Raw genomic sequence first — 19379 nt, forward strand, 5'->3', positions numbered from 1 at the left:
AATGCAGAGGGCCTGGGCTCAATCCCTGGTCAGGGAACTAGATCCCCCATGGCACAACTAAGAGTTTGCATGCCACAAAGAAGATCAAAGGTCCCCCATGACACAAGTAAGACCTGGCACAGCCAAAGAAATTAATTTTAAAAATGGGTCAGTACAAAAAGTAAGAACAAAGGACGTCAGTATGTGAGAAAATATGGGACAGAAAAGCTATATGACATTACAGAAAACAAATTGGCAATTAAATGTCATTCCATATCAGTAATTTATATATATATATACATATATATATATATGTATATATATATATATGGCTTAAACTCATCAGTTAAAAAATAAAGATGGCCCCAGCCTTTTTCCGGCATCCAGGCCTGGAGGGGCTGCTCTGAAGACGGGCGAGCAGCAGGGAGGCCCACGGTGAATCCCTGCCAGACACGAGCTGTTCGTCTTTTTCCCGGGACAGCTCCAGGGTCTTGGTGTCCAGAGAGCTGCTGATGGAGGACAGCGGCGGCCGCGGAGGTATATGGGACAGGTTGCTCATCAACTCCAAGCGTAATTTCAGAAAGAATTCCACTCTTCAAACAGTTCGGATAGAGAGGAGTCCCCTATTGGACCAAGTACAGAGCTTTCTCCCACAGATGGCTCAGGCAAACGAAAAGCTAAGGAAAGAGATGGCAGCTGCACCACCTGGTCATTTCAATATTGAAAATATTGACACTCTCGGAAAAGTTATGCAAATGGATATGGCCTTGTTTGAGGTGAATCAGTCTGATTCAAAAGAAGATGACAGTTCACAAGAGAATTCACAAGACAGTTCAGAGGACAGTTCAGAATTTGAGGATGAAGATGATAGCACCTCTTCTGAAGGTGAAGTCACCACCGATACCATTAAGCTTCCTAACTCAGAAGATGGAAAAGGCAAAATAGAGGTTCTGGACTGTCCTGCCAGTGAAAAACAAGAAAACAGTGACATAAACAATCTGAGAAACAGGTGATAGTTCCCGCTAATTCTGTGAAAAAGAATGTGGCTTGCTGGTTATTTTGCATTTCAGATACTTATGGTGCTTGTTTGCAAAAATGAATGTATTTTGCTTCTTGGAGAAAGAAGCTAGCTTTTAAAGAGTTGGAAGAGATAGCATTTGGGGATCTTCTAAGAGCAGACTGTTTTTGATCTCATGCTAAAGAGATTTAGTTTAGAAAGCTTAACTTTATGTATGGTGATGAGTGAATTTGTTGACATCCTCTTTCATCAACATAGACTTCAGAAATCTCAAACTTATTTTAAAGTAAAATACAAGTTACCCATTTGTTTTTGTTTTAAATTGGCCTCTTGGGGCTTCCCTGGTGGTGCAGTGGTTGAGAGTCCGCCTGCCAATGCAGGGGACACGGGTTCATGCCCCGGTCCAGGAGGATCTCATATGCATGGAGCGGCTGGGCCTGTGAGCCATGGCCGCTGAGCCTGCGCATCTGGAGCCTGTGCTCCGCAACGGGAGAGGCCACAGCAGTGAGGCCCGCGTACTGGAAAAACAAAACAGAACACTTATGTTGGGTTTTTTTTTAGCTTATTATAAAGTCACATTTATTTGTTACCATCAAAATAGGTTCAGTGAGGGAGAATGTTTTTTTTTAAACATCTTTATTGGAGTATAGTTTCTTCATAATGTTGTGTTGGTTTCTGCTCTGTAACAAAGTGAATCAGCTACATGTATACATGTGTGCCCATGTTCCCTCCCTCTTGCGTCTCCCTTCCACCCTCCCTATCCCACCCCGAGGGAGAAATTTTTTACAAAGAAAATACTTATATATTTAGATGCCCTCAGACATATCTACTTTAATTTAAAAACAAATCCTTTCCAGTTTGAGCTGGAAAACTGGTGCTCTGGTTTAATCACTGTCAGTGGCTCTGTAGCCTCTCAGTGCATGTAGAATTTGCTGGTTGGAAAATTTTGTGGGTTTTTTGGTTTTCTTTTTTCTTTTTCTCATAAAGGAATTTTTTGTTTGTTTCAGCTATTAAAATTATTCCTTCCAGTTGCCCACAGTTTTGAAACCTATTAATTGTAGAGAATAGGGACACCCTAGGAAAATAGGTCACAGTACATAAAAAGGTAGTAACAGGTTTTCCCTTTCAAAAGGCAAAATGATCCTGCATTGGAGTTGCCTTTCTGCCACATTCTTGATCTTATTTAACTTGTTTGGGACCTCATCTGCCATGGGACTGGCTTTGCTCAGGATATAGACCTGAGAGTTTAAAGGACTGTCCCCAAGTGCATTGAGCTGATGAGACTTTGTTGCCTAATATTTTAGGGGTTTGTTTTAACTATTTTTTCCTACTCCTCTCATTAGCTTATGACATCTTGTAAATACTCTGAAGATAATTCTCCAAGTTCCTTCTGGTATTTTTCATTGGGAATTGGAAATCGGCTGTGCACTCAAAGTATGCAGAAGTGAACAGATCTGGAAACGAGACTTCTCAGCTGCAAAGGGTATTATGCTGTACTTTGTAGCACCAAACACAGCTGTGATGAATTATTGGTGTGTTTAAGGATTGTCTTCTACCAGATAATATTCATGCCACATTGTGGGAAGAGTTGTATTTGTCTGGTTCACCCCTTAGCTTGTTGCATGGTAGACAGTAGGCACCGAATGATGTCGATAAATGAATTTACAGGTATATTGAGGATGTACAGGGCATTTTAAGCCATAGTATCCATGCGGATATGAAAGTGTAACTTCGATGGTCAGTGAAAGAGACTAGTCAGTCTAGAATACATACTAGTGTGTAGAATTATATTTCTCTCCTGCCATGGCCTTCTCATATAATACGACTAGGTGTTCTATACAGTTAAAGAAGTCAACTAAATTCAGTTCCTCTGGACATTCTTATGACATAGGAGGAAAAGGAAAAACAAAAATTTAATATGTGATAGGGATGTCGTTTTAAGTTAAGTGTAAGATGGTTGAATTATTTAATATACAGAGTCAGGGGTGGCTGTTTTTAAACAAATTTGGATACTACGATAAATTATGTAGGTCTTAAAGATTTAAATATAAAGAAATAAAATTATGTTTCATACTAAAATATAGGTGAATATTTAATAACATTAAAAAAAACAAAGATGGACAAGATAGACATAAAAAGGGTCCAACTATATGTTGCCTACAAGAGACTCACTTAGAAGTAAGGACATTCATATGCTGAAAGTGAAAATATTGGAAGAGATATTGCATGAGAACACTAAGCAAAGAGAAGAGGAGTGGCTCTTCTGCTTCTGCAGCTGAGGCTGTGGCCCCTATTTTTCAGGGAGTAACCAAAGGCAGGGGGCAGGGGCAGGGGCAGGGGCTGGGGCTGGGGCTGGGGCTGGGGCTGGGGCACCCCTCCCACCCTCTGCACCTTGAGCCAGGGAAGTCAGAGGGACTTGGTACCCCTCCCGAATTCCATTCTTCCTCCAATGAGAATGGTGCTAATCAATAAGGACCAGGCTATAGGGCTGATTCACTTTGTTATAAAGCAGAAATTAACACACCAGTGTAAAGCAATTATACTCCAAAAAAGATGTTTAAAAATAAAGAAAAATAAAGATCTGGGGAAAAGAGATGGTCCCCATGGAGAATGCCTATATCCTAAGTTTATCTGCTGTCGGGTTGGCTTGAGAGAGGGCAGGAGCTACATGATGTGTTCTCTCCCTTCAAATCCATTAACTTTTTCTTTCTTGATGCACGCACACACCCACACACACAAAACCAGTATAAAGCCCATATATATAGAAGGCTAAAGGGTTGGTCTGTGAGCTTGAAAAGAGGGAAATAGAACACTTGAGACCGACTGCAGCAATGTGTTTGTGTCTGTGCATGTGCATTACTAGGTGGAGTGTCCACAGTATCCATCAGATACTTAAGGGAGAACATATCTCCCAAGTGTTCTGGATTTTGTAAATTATCACAGGACAACAGTCTTCAAGAAAAATCAGCTCTCTCACACACCACTCATTAAAGTAACAAATATTTATTGAGAGTCTCCAGGATTCCAGCATGTGGAATTTTCTCGAGACTAAGAGGTGAAATGTATAACATAACCACCTTCACCAAGTATATAGCTCAGTGGAGGCAATAAGAATATCTCCCATTTTTTCTATTTAAGTATGACTCAGGGTTTAAGGTAATTTTTTGCACCGTGTCCACAGTGTCCCAGGACTGACACCTTCCTCAAGCTCAGCACCTAGAACATAGATCTGATTGAACTAAACTGGTGATGCACCTGCTTCCAGTGAGGCTGTGGCCTCTAATGGCTGTCTCCTGCTCCTGTGTCCGTGGCCTCCTCAGGATATGGGAGACACTTAGGTTGATTCCTCAGTGCGTTGTGTACTTCCAAGGCCGAGAACTTGCTGAGCAAAACATAACTTCTTTACTTTTGTGAACACCTGGCCTCTAAAAGGCAGAAATATTTAGTGACAATGTACTAAGGACGTAATTCCTTAGTCATTCCCTGACCTAAACTCTCTGTCACAGAGACAGGTTAAACCACGGAATCAGGCTTATGGGTCATGACTTGGCTGTGTCAAGAAGTTCTAGGCCATGTGGGAAGACTCGTCTCTCCTCCGAGATTTCTGCTTCAACCAACGGGGAGCAGCTTCCTTAAGGTCTGAACTGAAAAACCCTATAAATTCACATATTGAAGTCCAGACGCTTGTACCTCAGAATGTGACTGTATTTGGGAATAGGGCCTTACGAGAGATGATGAAGTTAAAGTGGGTCACGTGGGTGAGCCCTAATCCAGAGCTGTGCCCCTGTGAGAAGATTAGGACACAGCCATGCACACTCAGCTCATAGAGTTAAGTCCATCTGCAGATGCAGCAAGAATGCGGCCATCTGCAAGCAAGGGAGAGAGGCCTCAGAAGAAACTGAAGCTGTAGACACCTTGATCTTGGACTCAAAGCCTCCAGAGCTGTGAGAAAATTAAGCCTCCCAGTCTGCACTATCTTGTTCTGGCAACCCTAGCAAAACCCTAATACAGCTTTATTTCTCCTCTATCCTCCTCCTTGCAAATAAAACTTATGAAAATACCACCCAAAAACACAGTGTATCAAGTATTTGAAAGAAAAACGCAGGGGAACCACTGCAGGGGCTGATGAACTACACAGCCATGATTCCACTGGTTTTCTTTGTCTCCTACCAAAGTAAGGGAAAATAGTCAAAATCACCATGGAAGGCTCGAGTAGACATTTTAGAGAAAGCATAGCTCCGTGGTAAAACAAACTTGACATGTACTCATTCGGTAGAAATAGTAAATGCATTTTAACCCTTGGAGGTTTAAAAAATTCGATTTCTAGAGAGGTTGTAATACATGTAACATGGTTGAAGATCCTGAAAATTGCATTACATTGTGCCCCGCACCGCCTCCCCCTCTTTGCCCAGGAGCCCCTGCCCTCCACAGGTAGCCATGTATCTGGTTTTCCACGGCAAATTTCCAGAGTGTCTTTATGTGCATACAAGCAAATATGAATATACATTTCTCCTTGGCACCCTAATTAAAAACACAAATAGAACACTAGGCACGGTGTTGTTATAGCTTGCTTTTATTCATTTGACAGTATCTTGCCAATTATCCTCTATCAAGACATCGTTTCCTGCACGACAGTGCACTGAATGGATGATGTACTATAATGCACTTTGCCAATCCACGTTGGGATGAACGCTGCTATTCAATAATCTGTATATTACAAACAATGCAGCCATGCATAATTCTGCTGCTAGCGAATGTGTAGGGTATGTTTCTAAAGGATTTATAACCTGGAGTGTTTCTCAGAGCATTTGATAAGATACTCTGTTGCTGAATCCTTCTGTGGAGACTAGCAATGAGCCTTTCTCTTTCTGTAAACTGCAACTTATCAGATCTATCTCCCCCCCATTTTAAGAATGCTTCCCAGCCTCTTGTACCATTCAGAAACCCTCCATAATCTTCTCAGCACCTCTCTTTATTCTCACACCCGTCACAGCCTTACCTGGCACATACCTGCTGTCTCCACCTTGCCCTCTGCCCATTTATAGCAGGCTTTAGAAATACTGAAATCCCCCCTTTGATCATCTTCAATTAATCAGCTACTGTGTGACTCAACTTTACTCAGTTTTATCACTAATTACAAACAATGGTAATCACAATACTGTTGAGTAACGACAATAGTAATTTTCAGTTCTGTAGAATTTCTCACTCCACCAGTGTCTACACTAGTGGATCTCCAAACAAATTCTCAAGTCACAAATTGTTTGCCAGGACAACGCTGTATGGTCATCTAGTCGTCCTTGCAGCAGCAGACGCCAGGTAACAAGCAAATGGAGGCAAAACCACCGGGGTAGATCTGGATGGCACGGAAGAGAAGGTGCACCTCCACCCCTCCGCACTCATCCCCTCTGGACCACCACAGGTCACATTTCTCTCCCCGAGTTGTCTCCTCGTCCACACGCGCGTTCAGAGACCATACCGGTATGAGATTCTCACGAGGAGCCTCTGACAACCGCGCCCACACAGGACCGCGCATCGCCTCGTGCCTCCTCACGACCATCACCAGACGCCCCAGGCAACTCCCCATTTCCCCATTTGTTAGGCTTCTCCGACCACCAAGCCACAGGCGGGACCGTGGCTGCGCCTGGAGCGCCCTCCCCGCTCGCCCGAGGCTGTCCTTGCTGTCACCTGTGGTGAGAGGACCTGGTCCACACAAGCGCTTCGCCGACGAGGCCAACAGAAGTGGGACGCCGGGCGCTACCCCGTAGACGCACCTCGTCCTGCAGGGGAATACCGTCTGCGGAGCCCCATGACCGCTTCTCGCGGATTTCGGAGAAAGTGGCCGCAGGGGAGAAGCTCCACCACGGCGACGGGACCGGGACGCACCGTTTCCCCAAGGCGGCCAAGAAGCAGCACCGGGCGTCCTATTGGACAGGACGTCGCGGTCCCTTGTGAAGGAGGACGTGAAGGCAGGGGTCTCACTTCCAGTGCCTCCGCGTTACGCCATTCGGGCCCTACCCACTGCGGAGAAAAACATATTTGGAAATAAGGGCGAACAGGATCAAGAGAGAAGGCCGGCGGAAACTTGGCGGCGTCCACGTCCGTAGGAGACTTTGAACCACTCTCAGGCGACACTAGGAAAGCGAAAGTACTACCACATGGCCACACGGACGACTCCGGGGATGGATACCCTCTCTTGGCCACGTGCTTCAATGTGGGCGTTTCACGCGCAAGGGAGTGCCGGTCGAACCGCCCAGACCCACCACTCAACGATTTCTAGGGAGCGCAGCGCCGGCCTCACACTACACATGTCTACACGTCCAAATCCCGCGAGAGCAGCAAGCGCCCATGCCCCGGAGACCGGGACCCAAGCGCGCCAGCCAACAAGCATATCGGGCCCTCCAACGGCCTCAAAGCCCGTGCCCGGTGCGTTCCCCACGTCCGGAGTGGGACGCTGGTGGACCGAAGTGGTAGAAAATGAACGCTCCTAAAGTGGCTCAGAAGGACGGACCATTAAGCTTCAGGCGCCCCGGAGGGCTCGCAAGACCCTCTCCGTACACAACGCGGCAGGCTGCCCAGGTAGGTTCGAGTCCGCTCAGTTCCCGTGGCTGGAGGGGCACGGGCGGTTGCTGGTCGACCAAGCCAGGCAACCCTCACTTTCACCTAGGAAGCGCGGCAACGATCACTGCCTCACACACCTACACACCCAATCTCCAGCGACCGCAGGAGGAGCCCATGTCCCGGGACCACCGGGACAGTCGCCACACGCATAGCCGGCCTCCCGGAACGCTGCCTCGCGCCCGCCGTCCGAATGTCAGCCCTCGCAAAGATCGCCGAAGCTCCGGAGACAAGGGACGATATAAAAGCGGCCGCCAGGTGGCGCCCGACAACCAGCTCGAACGTCCCCGGGCCGGATCCCGATCGCCGATCGGCGAGGGCGCAGTGCCGGCCGCGCAAACGCCCGAGCTCGTCTCGGGGCGCCCGGCTCGGCACGACACGGCGCGACCCCGGCAGCAGACGGGGGACGAGGAGCTGCGAAGATGGTGCCGGGAGGCTGCCGCGAAGGAGACGCGCTCTTCACGCTATTCCTGGGCCGCCGGCCGCTGTAAACAAGGAAAATTCTGCAGGGGGATGGACTGCGTGAACTGTAAACTGAAACCATGAACGTACCAATAGAAAACATGGACGACATTTTATTCTGTAATTGCAGAGTGGAGATGTTACTAAAACATAAAAACCAGGGCCCAGAAGCCATAAAGGAAACGATTGATAACTTGACCACCTAACTGATCTTTACATATTCCACAAGCAAAGTCAAATGACAAGAAGTGGGTAGGTGGGAACATTTGTATTTGTGCAAATACATGTGTACTAAGAATATTGATATCAGTATTACTTAAGAACAGAACATTTAGGAAACAGCCATTGAGAGGGACCAGGTAAGTAAATTTCAAGTACATTCAGACAATACAGTACTATCACTTTGTGCTTTGATTTATTGATATATTTTTTAAATGAGCTAGATGTATAGGTATTGACTTGGATAAAATGTTGATGACAAGCTGTCTAATGAAAATAGCGAGTTTATATATATCTTTTGAAAAGAGTAAATGGAAAAGTAGAGGATTGGAATAGGTAAAGCAACTTTGCAAAACAAGAGTAAATTCCTCCTTATAGCCTGGTGTCAAGAACCAGAACGATGAGTGTGTCAGAAACAAACATGAGCCACACTTCCTGCTTTTCTGCCCCCTCCTTCTGCAGTCCTGGGACAGGCAGCTGGCATCTCAGCCCCTCAATCTCTCCTCCACCCACACCCAGAGCCACCTACAGGCAAGAAGAACTTTCACTCTGCAGGCCTGGCCTCCCTATGTCCTCAGCCTGTTTCCTCATATCAGGAACCCTTAGCAATTCACTTGGTTTGCCCAGTCGTCCATGCCGAGGGTTGCTCGCCCCAACCTACACCTGTGCAGCCTTTCTCTCCAAAAGCTTTGAGCTGATTTCCCAAGGGAAGAACATTCCCCTGACATAGCAGGTATGAGCCAAGAGGACAGCTGGAAGTTTGCGCCTGGATCCATCATACAAATTTTGTGTGCACTCAACACCCAAAGACACAAGAGCGATGGAGGGTCCACTGTATTGTTAGCGCAGCATGGCCATTGCTTTCTAAAAACACGCAGGCTCAATCAGCAAGTCCAGCTGTGGCACGAAGAAAAAAGAAACGCACACACACATATCGGCAGGTAATCCATACTGCTGCCAGGTCTGAGAGTGCTGGGAGCAGAAAACAGATCATTGTTGCCACTTCTTGGGTCCCCTGTGCTGAAAAATCCTGGTGGCTGTATTGATGTTACTGGCGGGGAGTGAGGGCTTCGAGCTCCCTAATGCGTCATTTCCTGTCCAGTGCCCTATATTTCATTCTGTCTGTCATACACTTTCTCCTCAATACACAGTTACAATTAGGAAAATAATAATCTGCATATGTTACATTCAATTTTCAAGTTTGAACAAAGGTGAAGAACACATAGGGAGGGACTTCCCTGGTGGCGCAGTGGTTGAGAGTCCACATGCCAATGCAGGAAACATGGGTTTGATCCCTGGTCTGGGAGGATCCCACGTGCCGTGGAACGGCCAAGCCCAGGAGCCACAACTACTGAGCATGCGCCCCTGGAGCCCGTGCTCAGCAGTAAGAGAAGACACCGCAATGACTAACCCGTGTCCCTCAACGAAGAGTAGCCCCTGCTCGCAGCAAGTAGAGAAAGCCCGTGCTCAGCAACAAAAACCCAACACAGCCAAAAATAAATAAAATAGGAAACTATTTAAAAAGAAAAGTACACATAGGATAATTGAGTTATTGTGAAGGAAGGAAATTTTATTTATCTTCTTTTATAGACTTAAAAATGTTCAAATATAGTCTATAAAAAGTTTAATATTTTAAAAATTAGAAATAGTCAATAATTCCTCATTACTCTTTATTGTCCAGCACCCACCTCCACCCCAGCACCTTTCACATCTGCTCCACCCTCCACCCCCACCCCGGGTCTGCAAACTTGTTTCTCTCATTACTATCACCTGTGTTCACCACACACCTAAGGCTGTTGTAGTCATTCACATGGTAATTAGGGAGTTTTTCTTTACTGAGCCTAAGGGCTGTATTTATTGTTTTTAGTGAAAATCTCTCCCGTGTGTTCTGTGAAGTCACAGCATTAATGGAGTCTGGAACAAGTGGGTGTGAATGACGGAAGGAGATTATTTCCACATCAGTCTCCCTAACAGGGTGGTGAACATAACTGGCATTAGTATTTCATGGGTGCACTTAGAAGATCCAGGCCAAAAGGAGAAACCTGACCATTTGGCAAAAGACGGACCAATTCAAGAATAAAAATAAGTCTCTTCTCGCCTGTTGTTTCATTGTAAGGAACTCAGCCAACACTTGTCCGCCTCTGCATACTTATGCAGGGTCAGTTGAAAAACTGAGCAGTTAAAGATGAGGAAAGGGAAATCAACCAAGAGAATCCAGGCATTTAAAGCATTGTTAGGCATGCCAGGCATGTATCCCCAGCCACCCACCTGGGAATGAGCTCTATTACCTAACCCCCAGGCGTGTGTAGATATGGTGAACCCCCCTCTCTCCAGGGTCAAAAATAAGGCAGTGTAGGCTACTGCACATAATCAAGACAGTAATATTTTCATTTACACATAAAACATGAAAATCCTTGGGTGTTGTACTTTTTCAGAGTTATTTCATTAATGTTCAGTTCCTAGGAGTTACACCAAACTGCAGGAAACCCGCACAATGATCAGTTGGGGAATGTTGACTCCACAGAAAGAACAACACTCTCAAATGTTTCATGAAATAATCCTTGATCAAACGCACCAGGATTTTTTCTCCAACACCCGCCCCAGTGCTTCAGAGGCCCCACCCTCCCTGCTGTGCCCTCTCCCCACGACCCGGATGCCCTTGCCCTCAGTCACCTTGGTTCCTCCCCATGTGGGAATCAGGCAACATGAGAACCTCAGCCCTATTGCTGCCCTCCAAGGCCTTGGACATGTGGCCAGGCCACTTTGGATCTACTTCATGGTGGGGAAAACAATCCAGGGACTCATGTCTTGTTGGAAGGTCTTGTCACACAAATCAGGGCTAAAAACCTCTTGCACAGGAAAGCAGCAGGAGTACGTACATCATAAGCCCACTGTTGGGTACCACAATCCACACAGGGCAGACACGCTCATCAAATATAGAGTGAAGTTTAATTTGGGGTGAAATTTAGTCGACACCTTCAGATACATTAGTGAAAGAGTAGGTGGAGTTCTGTCCTACTAAATGTCATGGGGAGAAACATTCTTCATTTCATAATTTTTCTATAGCCAAGTATGTGTCAAGTGTCAAGTGCTACCTAAGTCAATGTTAATCATTAACTACTGCATAGACAAATACTGATAATGTGTCAGGAAGAGGCGTGGATCACAACCCTTTGATCCTGAGATCCTGAAGAGAAAACATTCCTTTTGAGACCCTGTGATTGAGATTTACCTACGTTTGCTCATTTATCTTTAGTACAACCCTGTTACTTATAGATTAGTTACCTTTTAACAAGTAACATAAGCTAGGTTCTGAAATTTTGCTTCTGTGAGAAGATCATGCAGCTAGGAAATGACAGAGCTAGAATTCAAACGTAGCTCAGGCTGTTTCTGAATCTCAAATTCCTAAATATGCTGGTGTTGAGGTGTGGATCCCAGATTCAAATTTCACCTGGATATGTCACCTATCAAATCAGTGGTTGGAATCCTCCCTGTTATCATAACACCTCCCCTCCAGTCTGTTCACACAATGACTACCGTGCTTAGGTTCTCCCAACACAGGAATCCTCCAGTGCATTGACCCAGCCTCCCGATCATTCCCATGTCTCCTAAGTTTTATGGAACAATTCTCAGGTCCCTCTGACTTCTCAGCACAGATGATGATCAAGGCCCCAATGAGAGATGACAAAAAAATCCGCTTCCTATGGCTGCATCTCTCATACGTATCTCCCAATGAGTTTTATAAATATCTGGCATCCTACCAGGACGTGATCATAAACCATTCTCCCATGCTTTGCACACACTTCGAATGTTCCCCTTGTTTTTTTGAATCCCTGAAATTCTCACCTTCCCTCACTTTCAACACTGTGCTCACCTCCTACCATGCAGATGAAGTAGAATATTCGAAGAAATGTGTCAGCTCACTATCATGAAGTTAACACCTATTCCTGAATCTTCACCCATTGGCTATGCCACTCCTGTTGAAACTGAAAGTCATTTCTACGCCTCGATAAGCCCATTTTTCTCAAATGTATCCCCTTCTCTCCTGCTCTCTGGAGGATGTTTTATTATTAATTGTAAACTGAAGCTCTTCTACCAGCGAACACCCATCTCTTCCCAGTCCATTCCCTTTCATCTTTTTCAGTTTCTTCATTCTTGAAACAAAATCTCTGAACCAATATATCTCTAGTTCCTGCCCAATGAATTTCCTCCTTCCAAAGTAAACTGAAAGTGCAGTGCTGGATTAGTGACAATCTCTGGGCGCCCCTCCCACAGTCTGATTTACTAGGGATGATCTCCCTGTTACTGCTGACTTGCATATACATAAACCTTTATAACATTATAGTTATCTCTCCGTGATTAAATGCAATGAATGTTTCTCAGTATTTTACTTGGACCCAAGCAGAATTGGACTATGACCTCCGTCAGGAAATTTATATTTCCAAGGTCCTCTGACATCACAAACTCCCCACTGCCTTTAAACTAGTCAGTTCCTGCCAGTACTGTGCGCAGTTCTCCTCAAACAATACTATTTCAACATCTCAAGACTCCATTGTAGCCCTCTTCTCTCTTTTTACTATATACACCATCTTTGAAAACTGTTATAATTATTCAGTCTTCTCCTGTTACCACTATGATAACAATGCATAAAAACGAATGCTAGATTTCATTTCTGAGGTCTCATCCATAATTGCATGGGAAGCAGACACCTACAATGAAATGTATATCAGACAGAAGCCAGGAACTTCCTCCCCAATAAAAACTACTACTCCTCTCGTCTGCAGTCTCAGATAGCGGCTCCACTAATTATTTGGGGCTCAGTCATTGACATAACGTCCCAGAACCACACAAACAGAACCAAGCATCGATTTTATCTCTACAATGAGCGCTCTCATCTCTGTTCATCACCTCCCTGATATACACATACATAGTTCCAGCTACACTTACACTGCTTCACTTTCAGGTTAAATGTCAGTGCCTCAGAGATTCCTTCTTTAAATTACTAGCTAAGTAACTCTCCTCTCTCTGTTGTCTTGAATAGAACCTACAGGCAACACACGTAATATTTCACGATATCTCTACTCATCATTTTTTTCTTTTCTTTTTCTCCTGTTTTCCTCTCTGCACAAATTGCAGAAAAGTAAACCGTAGAGTCATAAAGCAAGTTTCTCTTGACTATTACATAAGAATTGTAAATGCACAGAAATTCCATGTACACAGTAACCTAATCTACTCTCAGATGGCCTGTGACCAATGTTCTTTAATCAAATTAAAAAACTATCTTTAAATTAATAATTCTTTGAATAATAAATGACTTTGATTCCTCCTGGGGAAAATTTTATTTAGTAATCACCAGAAACAGAATGTGTGGGAAAACTGCGTTTGTGTCTTTACTTGAGTATACAACTACCACACTCCTGAGTTCAAAGTTTTAGTCTCTTTCTATAGAATCAGGCATAGAATTGTCTGCGGGCTCCTGTTAATAGATCTGATAACCTCATATATTTTATAATCATAAAGAAATAACTCCTTTAATCTGGATGCCAATCAGGATAAATCTAATCAAGGAACAACTTCCCTGACACAAACTTTTCCTTCTCAACACGTTAACCACTTACATATATGTAAGGAAAGTATAAGAGATTCCTTTAATTTGCTAATATTCTAAAAACCTCCAAAAGCAGTCTTGATGCCTTGGCCGGAGGTCTCACTGTTTTGTGAATTGTGGCCAGTTCTGGGAAGAGAATTGCAGCTGGAGGATTAGTCTTTATATAAATATGTTTAACCTACCAACAACCCATCAGGCTGTGGTTTTGTGTGGCTTTATATAAGGACTGGTGTTGTTTGATGATATCAAACATTCAAGGAAGATATTTTTAGGGTTTTATAGCATTTGTATTTTAATACCAAGGTAAATAATAATTAAATTATAATCAATTACATGAAGTTTCCAGGGAAGCAGGAGAGAAAAGAATACAATTGGAGAAAATGGGCTTGGCCAAGGAAGAGATGATTCTTCAATTCTTACTATGGGCTTGGGAATAAACCGTGAGGAATATTTGTAGATTTTTGTGACAGTGAGCTGAAGGATTTCCTCAAATTATTTGATTAATCTGTCTAGTAGAAAGTGGTCCCTTTTGTGGAAAGTGGCAAAAGTACTGAGAACGATTAAAAATCAAAAGATATGGAGAAGGTCTGAAATATTTGTGAGGCATAGAATAAGACTGAATCATCTAGATATAGTACAATGGCCAGCGATATTTGAAAGATGTTGGGAGGTTTGCGAACCCCACCAGATTTAATATCCTAGTTAGATTCAGTCATGGAAGAAGCAGGTACTTGGAGCCCTAAAAGATTGGAGTCTTGACCAGCAAATGTGATGAATTTAGAAGGAATATGGAAAGGGGAATATGGAAATTGTTGGTCTTCATAACTATATGTTGAAATTACTTGATTTGATTAATTTGGAATAAAAATGAAGACGGTTGGCACACATGTTAGGAGAGTGGGGTCAGTGCACTGGAGGTTCTCCTAGCATTTGGGGCGAGAGAGGAAACTGAATAATAACTTGGAATATCATGGGTTAATTACCTTTAAAAACTCTTTGATTTTTATTTCCTAATAAATAAATTTGGGATACTAATATTTCCCTTATGAGAAGCAGTAGCCAAAGCCTGCTTAGTTTGACCGTGGGAAACAAGATTACTCCTCTTTTCTCATAGACCAGTTCACATTTGCAGGTGGGGTAGTTGTTCACTCCCAGGTAAAGATTTATGTGTTCATTACTCTTAGGTCTGAAAACTCTAGATAGGATTCAAGTCTCATGGCTTTCTTCTCTTTCCTTGGACTTTCCTGCTTAGAGTAAACAGTGTCTCTGAGAGAGACTACTAGCAGCTGAGTTCTTGGCAATGTGTCCCCAGGTGAGTGGGGACTTTTTTTTCTCCTGAAATGGTAACTCTCTTTCCGGTGGATAGAAAGGTGTCACCACTTGGACTGAGTGCTCTAAGTGTATCCTGGTGGGAGTCAAGTCTCTGAGCACTAGTCCTGTCGTCTGGCATCTCTGTGAGGATGGTGGAGTAGGGCAAGGGCTAATACAGCAAACGTCTCCTTTCCAACATTTATACCGACGTGCTCCAGACTCCATGAAAGCTGTGTTGGTAAAGAGGGCACATGAGAGGTTGTATTTCTCTCCGCTCAGTCATGGGTTTGACGGGGGTGTGACTCACTCCATAAGCGAGTCGGCAATGCAGTGAGCTCTGTCATGTGATGGACACAAGTGGAGGGATGAGCAAGAGCAGAAGTTCAAGGTCTGGCAGGGGAGGAGGTGTGTGGACAGGTGAGATCAATACGTCCAGGGTCAGAGATGCTTGCTAGACGGCTGTGCAGGGCTGAGGGGGCAGGAGAAAGAGAAGAAGCCCTTCAGCAGGACTGGCCCAGAGAGGACAGTGGAGCCAATTTTGCTTTTTCTTTCTTTGTTTTTCCAATTTTTAATCTATTTTCTGAGAATACAATTGACTATTTTGAAAACTCTAAAACGTCACAACAAAATATTCCCTTTCATTCTTGTTCCAAACCAGCCATTTTCCCCCTGTTTAGGTACCTTTGTTCAGAAACTGGAAGCACTTTCCAGAAAGCATTTTTTCCTTAATTGGTGCATTGAGTAGGATATAGTAGTAGAGGAACACTTAGAAAACTGTGGCGATATGTGAAGCCCTGGAGAGGCCTGAACCATCGAGAGTCTCCGATTAGTCTCTGAGCAGGCATGACAGGAGGAAGCTACAGGAGAGACAATGATAGTCAAAGCGGTGAGGTCCCAGGAAACCAGGAGGGAAAGAGGGACCTCAACCCACAGGAAAGGTCAGTTGGGGATCATCTTACAGTTTGGCAACCCCGGGAACGCTGGCTTGTAAAGTTGAGCCCGTCTGTCCTCATATCTGGTGATGAATGCATGCTCTGTGTTGAGGTTAGGTAGGCAGCGACTGCGGACCCCAAGTTGTATACACAGTCTGTTCACTCACACAAAATGGTGGACATTGCATCAAGGCTCTCTGACTTTTTAATGACTAATTCACCTGTAGCTTTTATTTATTGGGTTTTGTTATGTTCAAACATGTCATGTCAGCTCACTTAATCACTCAACTCTCTTGAGAGGTTATTAACGTATTTCCCACATGAGAACAGTGAGGTATGTATTGGGGAATACTTTGCCTGTAGTCACTGCTGATAAGTGGCAGAACACGTATATTGCCTGTCTTGTGCTAAGTCCGTAGATTTAACTGAAAGTAGCGGGGAGCAGGGATATTTATGAAATCCCAAGTACACGTTTTTTAATTGCCAGTCAGCTCAGAATTAACATTCTTTTGTGGACTGTGCAGGTTATTTCACACCACCCCTCATGTGATACTCCTTTACCATGAATGTCACTCTGTATTCAGAGTGTGCCCATCTCTGTGATGCACCTGAAAGGCATACGCCAAGTCAGCCCAGAGGAACATTGGACTTGACGTCAAACAGGTTTGAGCTTTTGATACACACAGCTACCTATTCTCAGTACTGTCACCCTCGACCATCACCTCTGGACATTTGGGTAAATGGGGCAGCCTGAACCAGAATGTTCTGCATGTTTTTAGGAAATCACTGATTTTCAAGACATATGACTGTGAACTTCATCCAGAACTGGATTAATGTCAATTGCAGGTTTATTTGAGTGAAATGTCTCTGGAATCTTGTTGAAGTCAGTGTAGAAAAATCCCTCCGACAGTGTCACAATTCTGTGAACGTATCAATCTTATTGATCTAACCTGCATATTCCTTGGCCTTAGAGGAAAGGATGGCTCTGTGGCTACTGGTGCTAAACGTCAACGCAGCACCCATTGTTTCAGTCCCTCCCTTTCAGTGCTTTTCCTCATCTTTATCTCGCCAACAACCCACCCATTTTATTTTTCGTTTGTTTTACCCTTAAAGATATATTCTAATTGTCAATATCCTATAATATGTTTCCAATTTCTTATATATTGCTCCATTTCATACCTTTTCTCTGTGTTAAAGATCAACATTTTAAACATGTTCACAGACAGTAGCTTCAGGAAGAAGCCATTTATCTGAAGGTCAATAGTAAGTTTATGAGGATAAACCCCACTGTCCACATTAGAGACATGATCTTAGGGTAAGAGGAATTCAGCCCAACCATCTGACTGAAAGTGGACTTAAACGCTGGCCCGGCAGAGGTTTTTGAATAGTTTGCATTTGGAACCATTTTTCCCCCCCAAACAACTGTACCTTGAGTTTCAAAAGGGCAGTTGCTTAAATGTAGCTCGTATATATAGTGTTTGAAAAATAAAGAAGACCTAAAACTTAATCAGAAAACGATGGCTGTGAGAGGCTACAAATTAGAAAAATCTATATGAATTCAGCAAAGTGAGACTCTATGTGAATATAAGTAACATGGTGGGGGAGGGTAGTTAGTGGAGACCATCACTGAGGGAGCAGCCTAGAATTCATGTGTAGAGAACTAAAGAAATGAATTTTATGTGAGCAAACTTTTAACAGTCTTTCCTTTCTTTATCAATAGCAGAGACTTCACACTGGAGAAGAGCCCACTGAATGTAACAAATATGAGGAGATTTCACATAGAACTCAACTATCACGCCACATGAGTGACCTCTCACAGGACAGAAACCCTATGCTTGCAATCAATTTGGAAGAGCCTTCAGCCTTTATTCATCATTGAATTAACATAAGATAATTTAGACTGGAGTGAAACCATGCAGGTCTCATCAATGTGGGAAGGCTTGTAGACAATGCTGTAACCTTAGATGACATGAGAAAACTCACCCTGTAGTGAACCCCTATATATGCTATAAACATGGAGGATAGTTTAGCTGGAGCCTCATATTTAAATACACCAGAAACTCACACTGGAGAGAACGCTTAATGTGATAAATGTGGGACACACTTCAGCAGAGCCTTAACTTTTATTCACACTGATGAACTCACAAGGTGAGAAGGCCTCTGTCTCAAAACACTGTAAAATCTGGTGCTTCAATTATTCTATTCCATTTATATTTTCTATTAATGTGCCTCTCATGACTTAAAATTGAATTACAAATAAATTTAATTTTTCACAAGAGTCCTAGTCCTAGAGAATTTGTGGACCCGGCCATGAAAATTCCAAGAATTCAGTCAGGCAGGGGTTTATTCCTGCAACAGAATTTTTTATCCAAAATGTTTTTTCCCCCACCTAGAACAGATAGATATGTCAGAATCAAGAAGGTGGGAGACCATTCCAGAAACACAATATTGTAAAGCAACTATACCCCCAATAAATAAAATAAGGTAAGATAAAATAAAGTAAATCATTGCAGACATGGAGAGTTCCATTTTCAGATTTGGAGAGGGTAGGGGCTTCCTGATAAGGTCGGGCTCCTCTTCAGATACATTGCTTTTACTTTGTTGGTCTAAAAACATTCATTATAACCCTAAAGTCCACGGATGTCTAATGGGTGAAAGCATGGTATTGTAGGGGTCTATAAAGCATGGGATGTTGCCTGCAACATTTGTGTGTCTGTGCTCCTGTCTGTGTACATGCACACGCACACAAACAAACATGCAAGCAAGGGAGAGAGCATAGAGCATCCATCTGATCCTAAAGAGAAAATGTGAGTCTGGAATCAATGGTATAAATGTGTCATCAGGAGAGAGAGCATCCAAGATACCTTAGTCATTAATTTATCAAATTTTCAATTATTAACAAATATTTACTGAAAGCTTCCAGGATTTCAGAACTTGGCTTGTTATGAGGACTAAATTGTAAATAATACAATGTTCCTATCTTCGTAGAACTCTACATTCTAACGCAGTCAGTTCAAATACACTGCAATATAAAATTTCTGATATTGAAAATCAAACATACATAAGGGTTTACAAATTGTGTAACTACAAAATGCTTGCTACTATTTACAAAGAAAAGTTGCCACTTTAAAAAATAAAATTGAGATTTATAACAGTGTCATGATAGAACTTTGGAAGGCCAAAAATTGTCAAAAAGACTGGGCTTTAAAAAAATATTTTACAAAATTCTGAACCT

At 43.4% G+C, this 19379-nt stretch overlaps 1 protein-coding gene and 1 pseudogene across 15 annotated transcripts in view; both read left to right on the plus strand.

The window, feature by feature from the left end:
* The window catches only part of LOC111171317 (uncharacterized), a 41045-nt gene extending 22623 nt beyond the window's left edge, over nucleotides 1–18422 (plus strand). For 10 of the 15 annotated variants that reach the window (XM_089906118.1, XM_089906117.1, XM_089906119.1 and 7 more), the window contains one exon: nucleotides 6266–16661. In XM_089906118.1, coding sequence (XP_089762244.1) covers nucleotides 7472–8158 — 687 coding nt within the window. In that variant the 5' untranslated portion in view covers nucleotides 6266–7471 and the 3' untranslated portion in view covers nucleotides 8159–16661. The other 5 variants (XR_016391719.1, XR_016391718.1, XR_016391720.1 and 2 more) reach the window with 5 other exon arrangements.
* Nucleotides 636–992, plus strand: LOC149743831 (NOP protein chaperone 1 pseudogene; annotated as a pseudogene).
* Nucleotides 18423–19379: the final 957 nt, after the last annotated feature.

Source organism: Delphinapterus leucas, unplaced genomic scaffold (assembly GCF_059928025.1).
Source record: "Delphinapterus leucas isolate spDelLeu-1000000601 "Yukka" unplaced genomic scaffold, BTC_Dleu_Yukka2 spDelLeu_asBTCV2_sq67, whole genome shotgun sequence".
Lineage (NCBI taxonomy): Eukaryota > Metazoa > Chordata > Mammalia > Artiodactyla > Monodontidae > Delphinapterus > Delphinapterus leucas.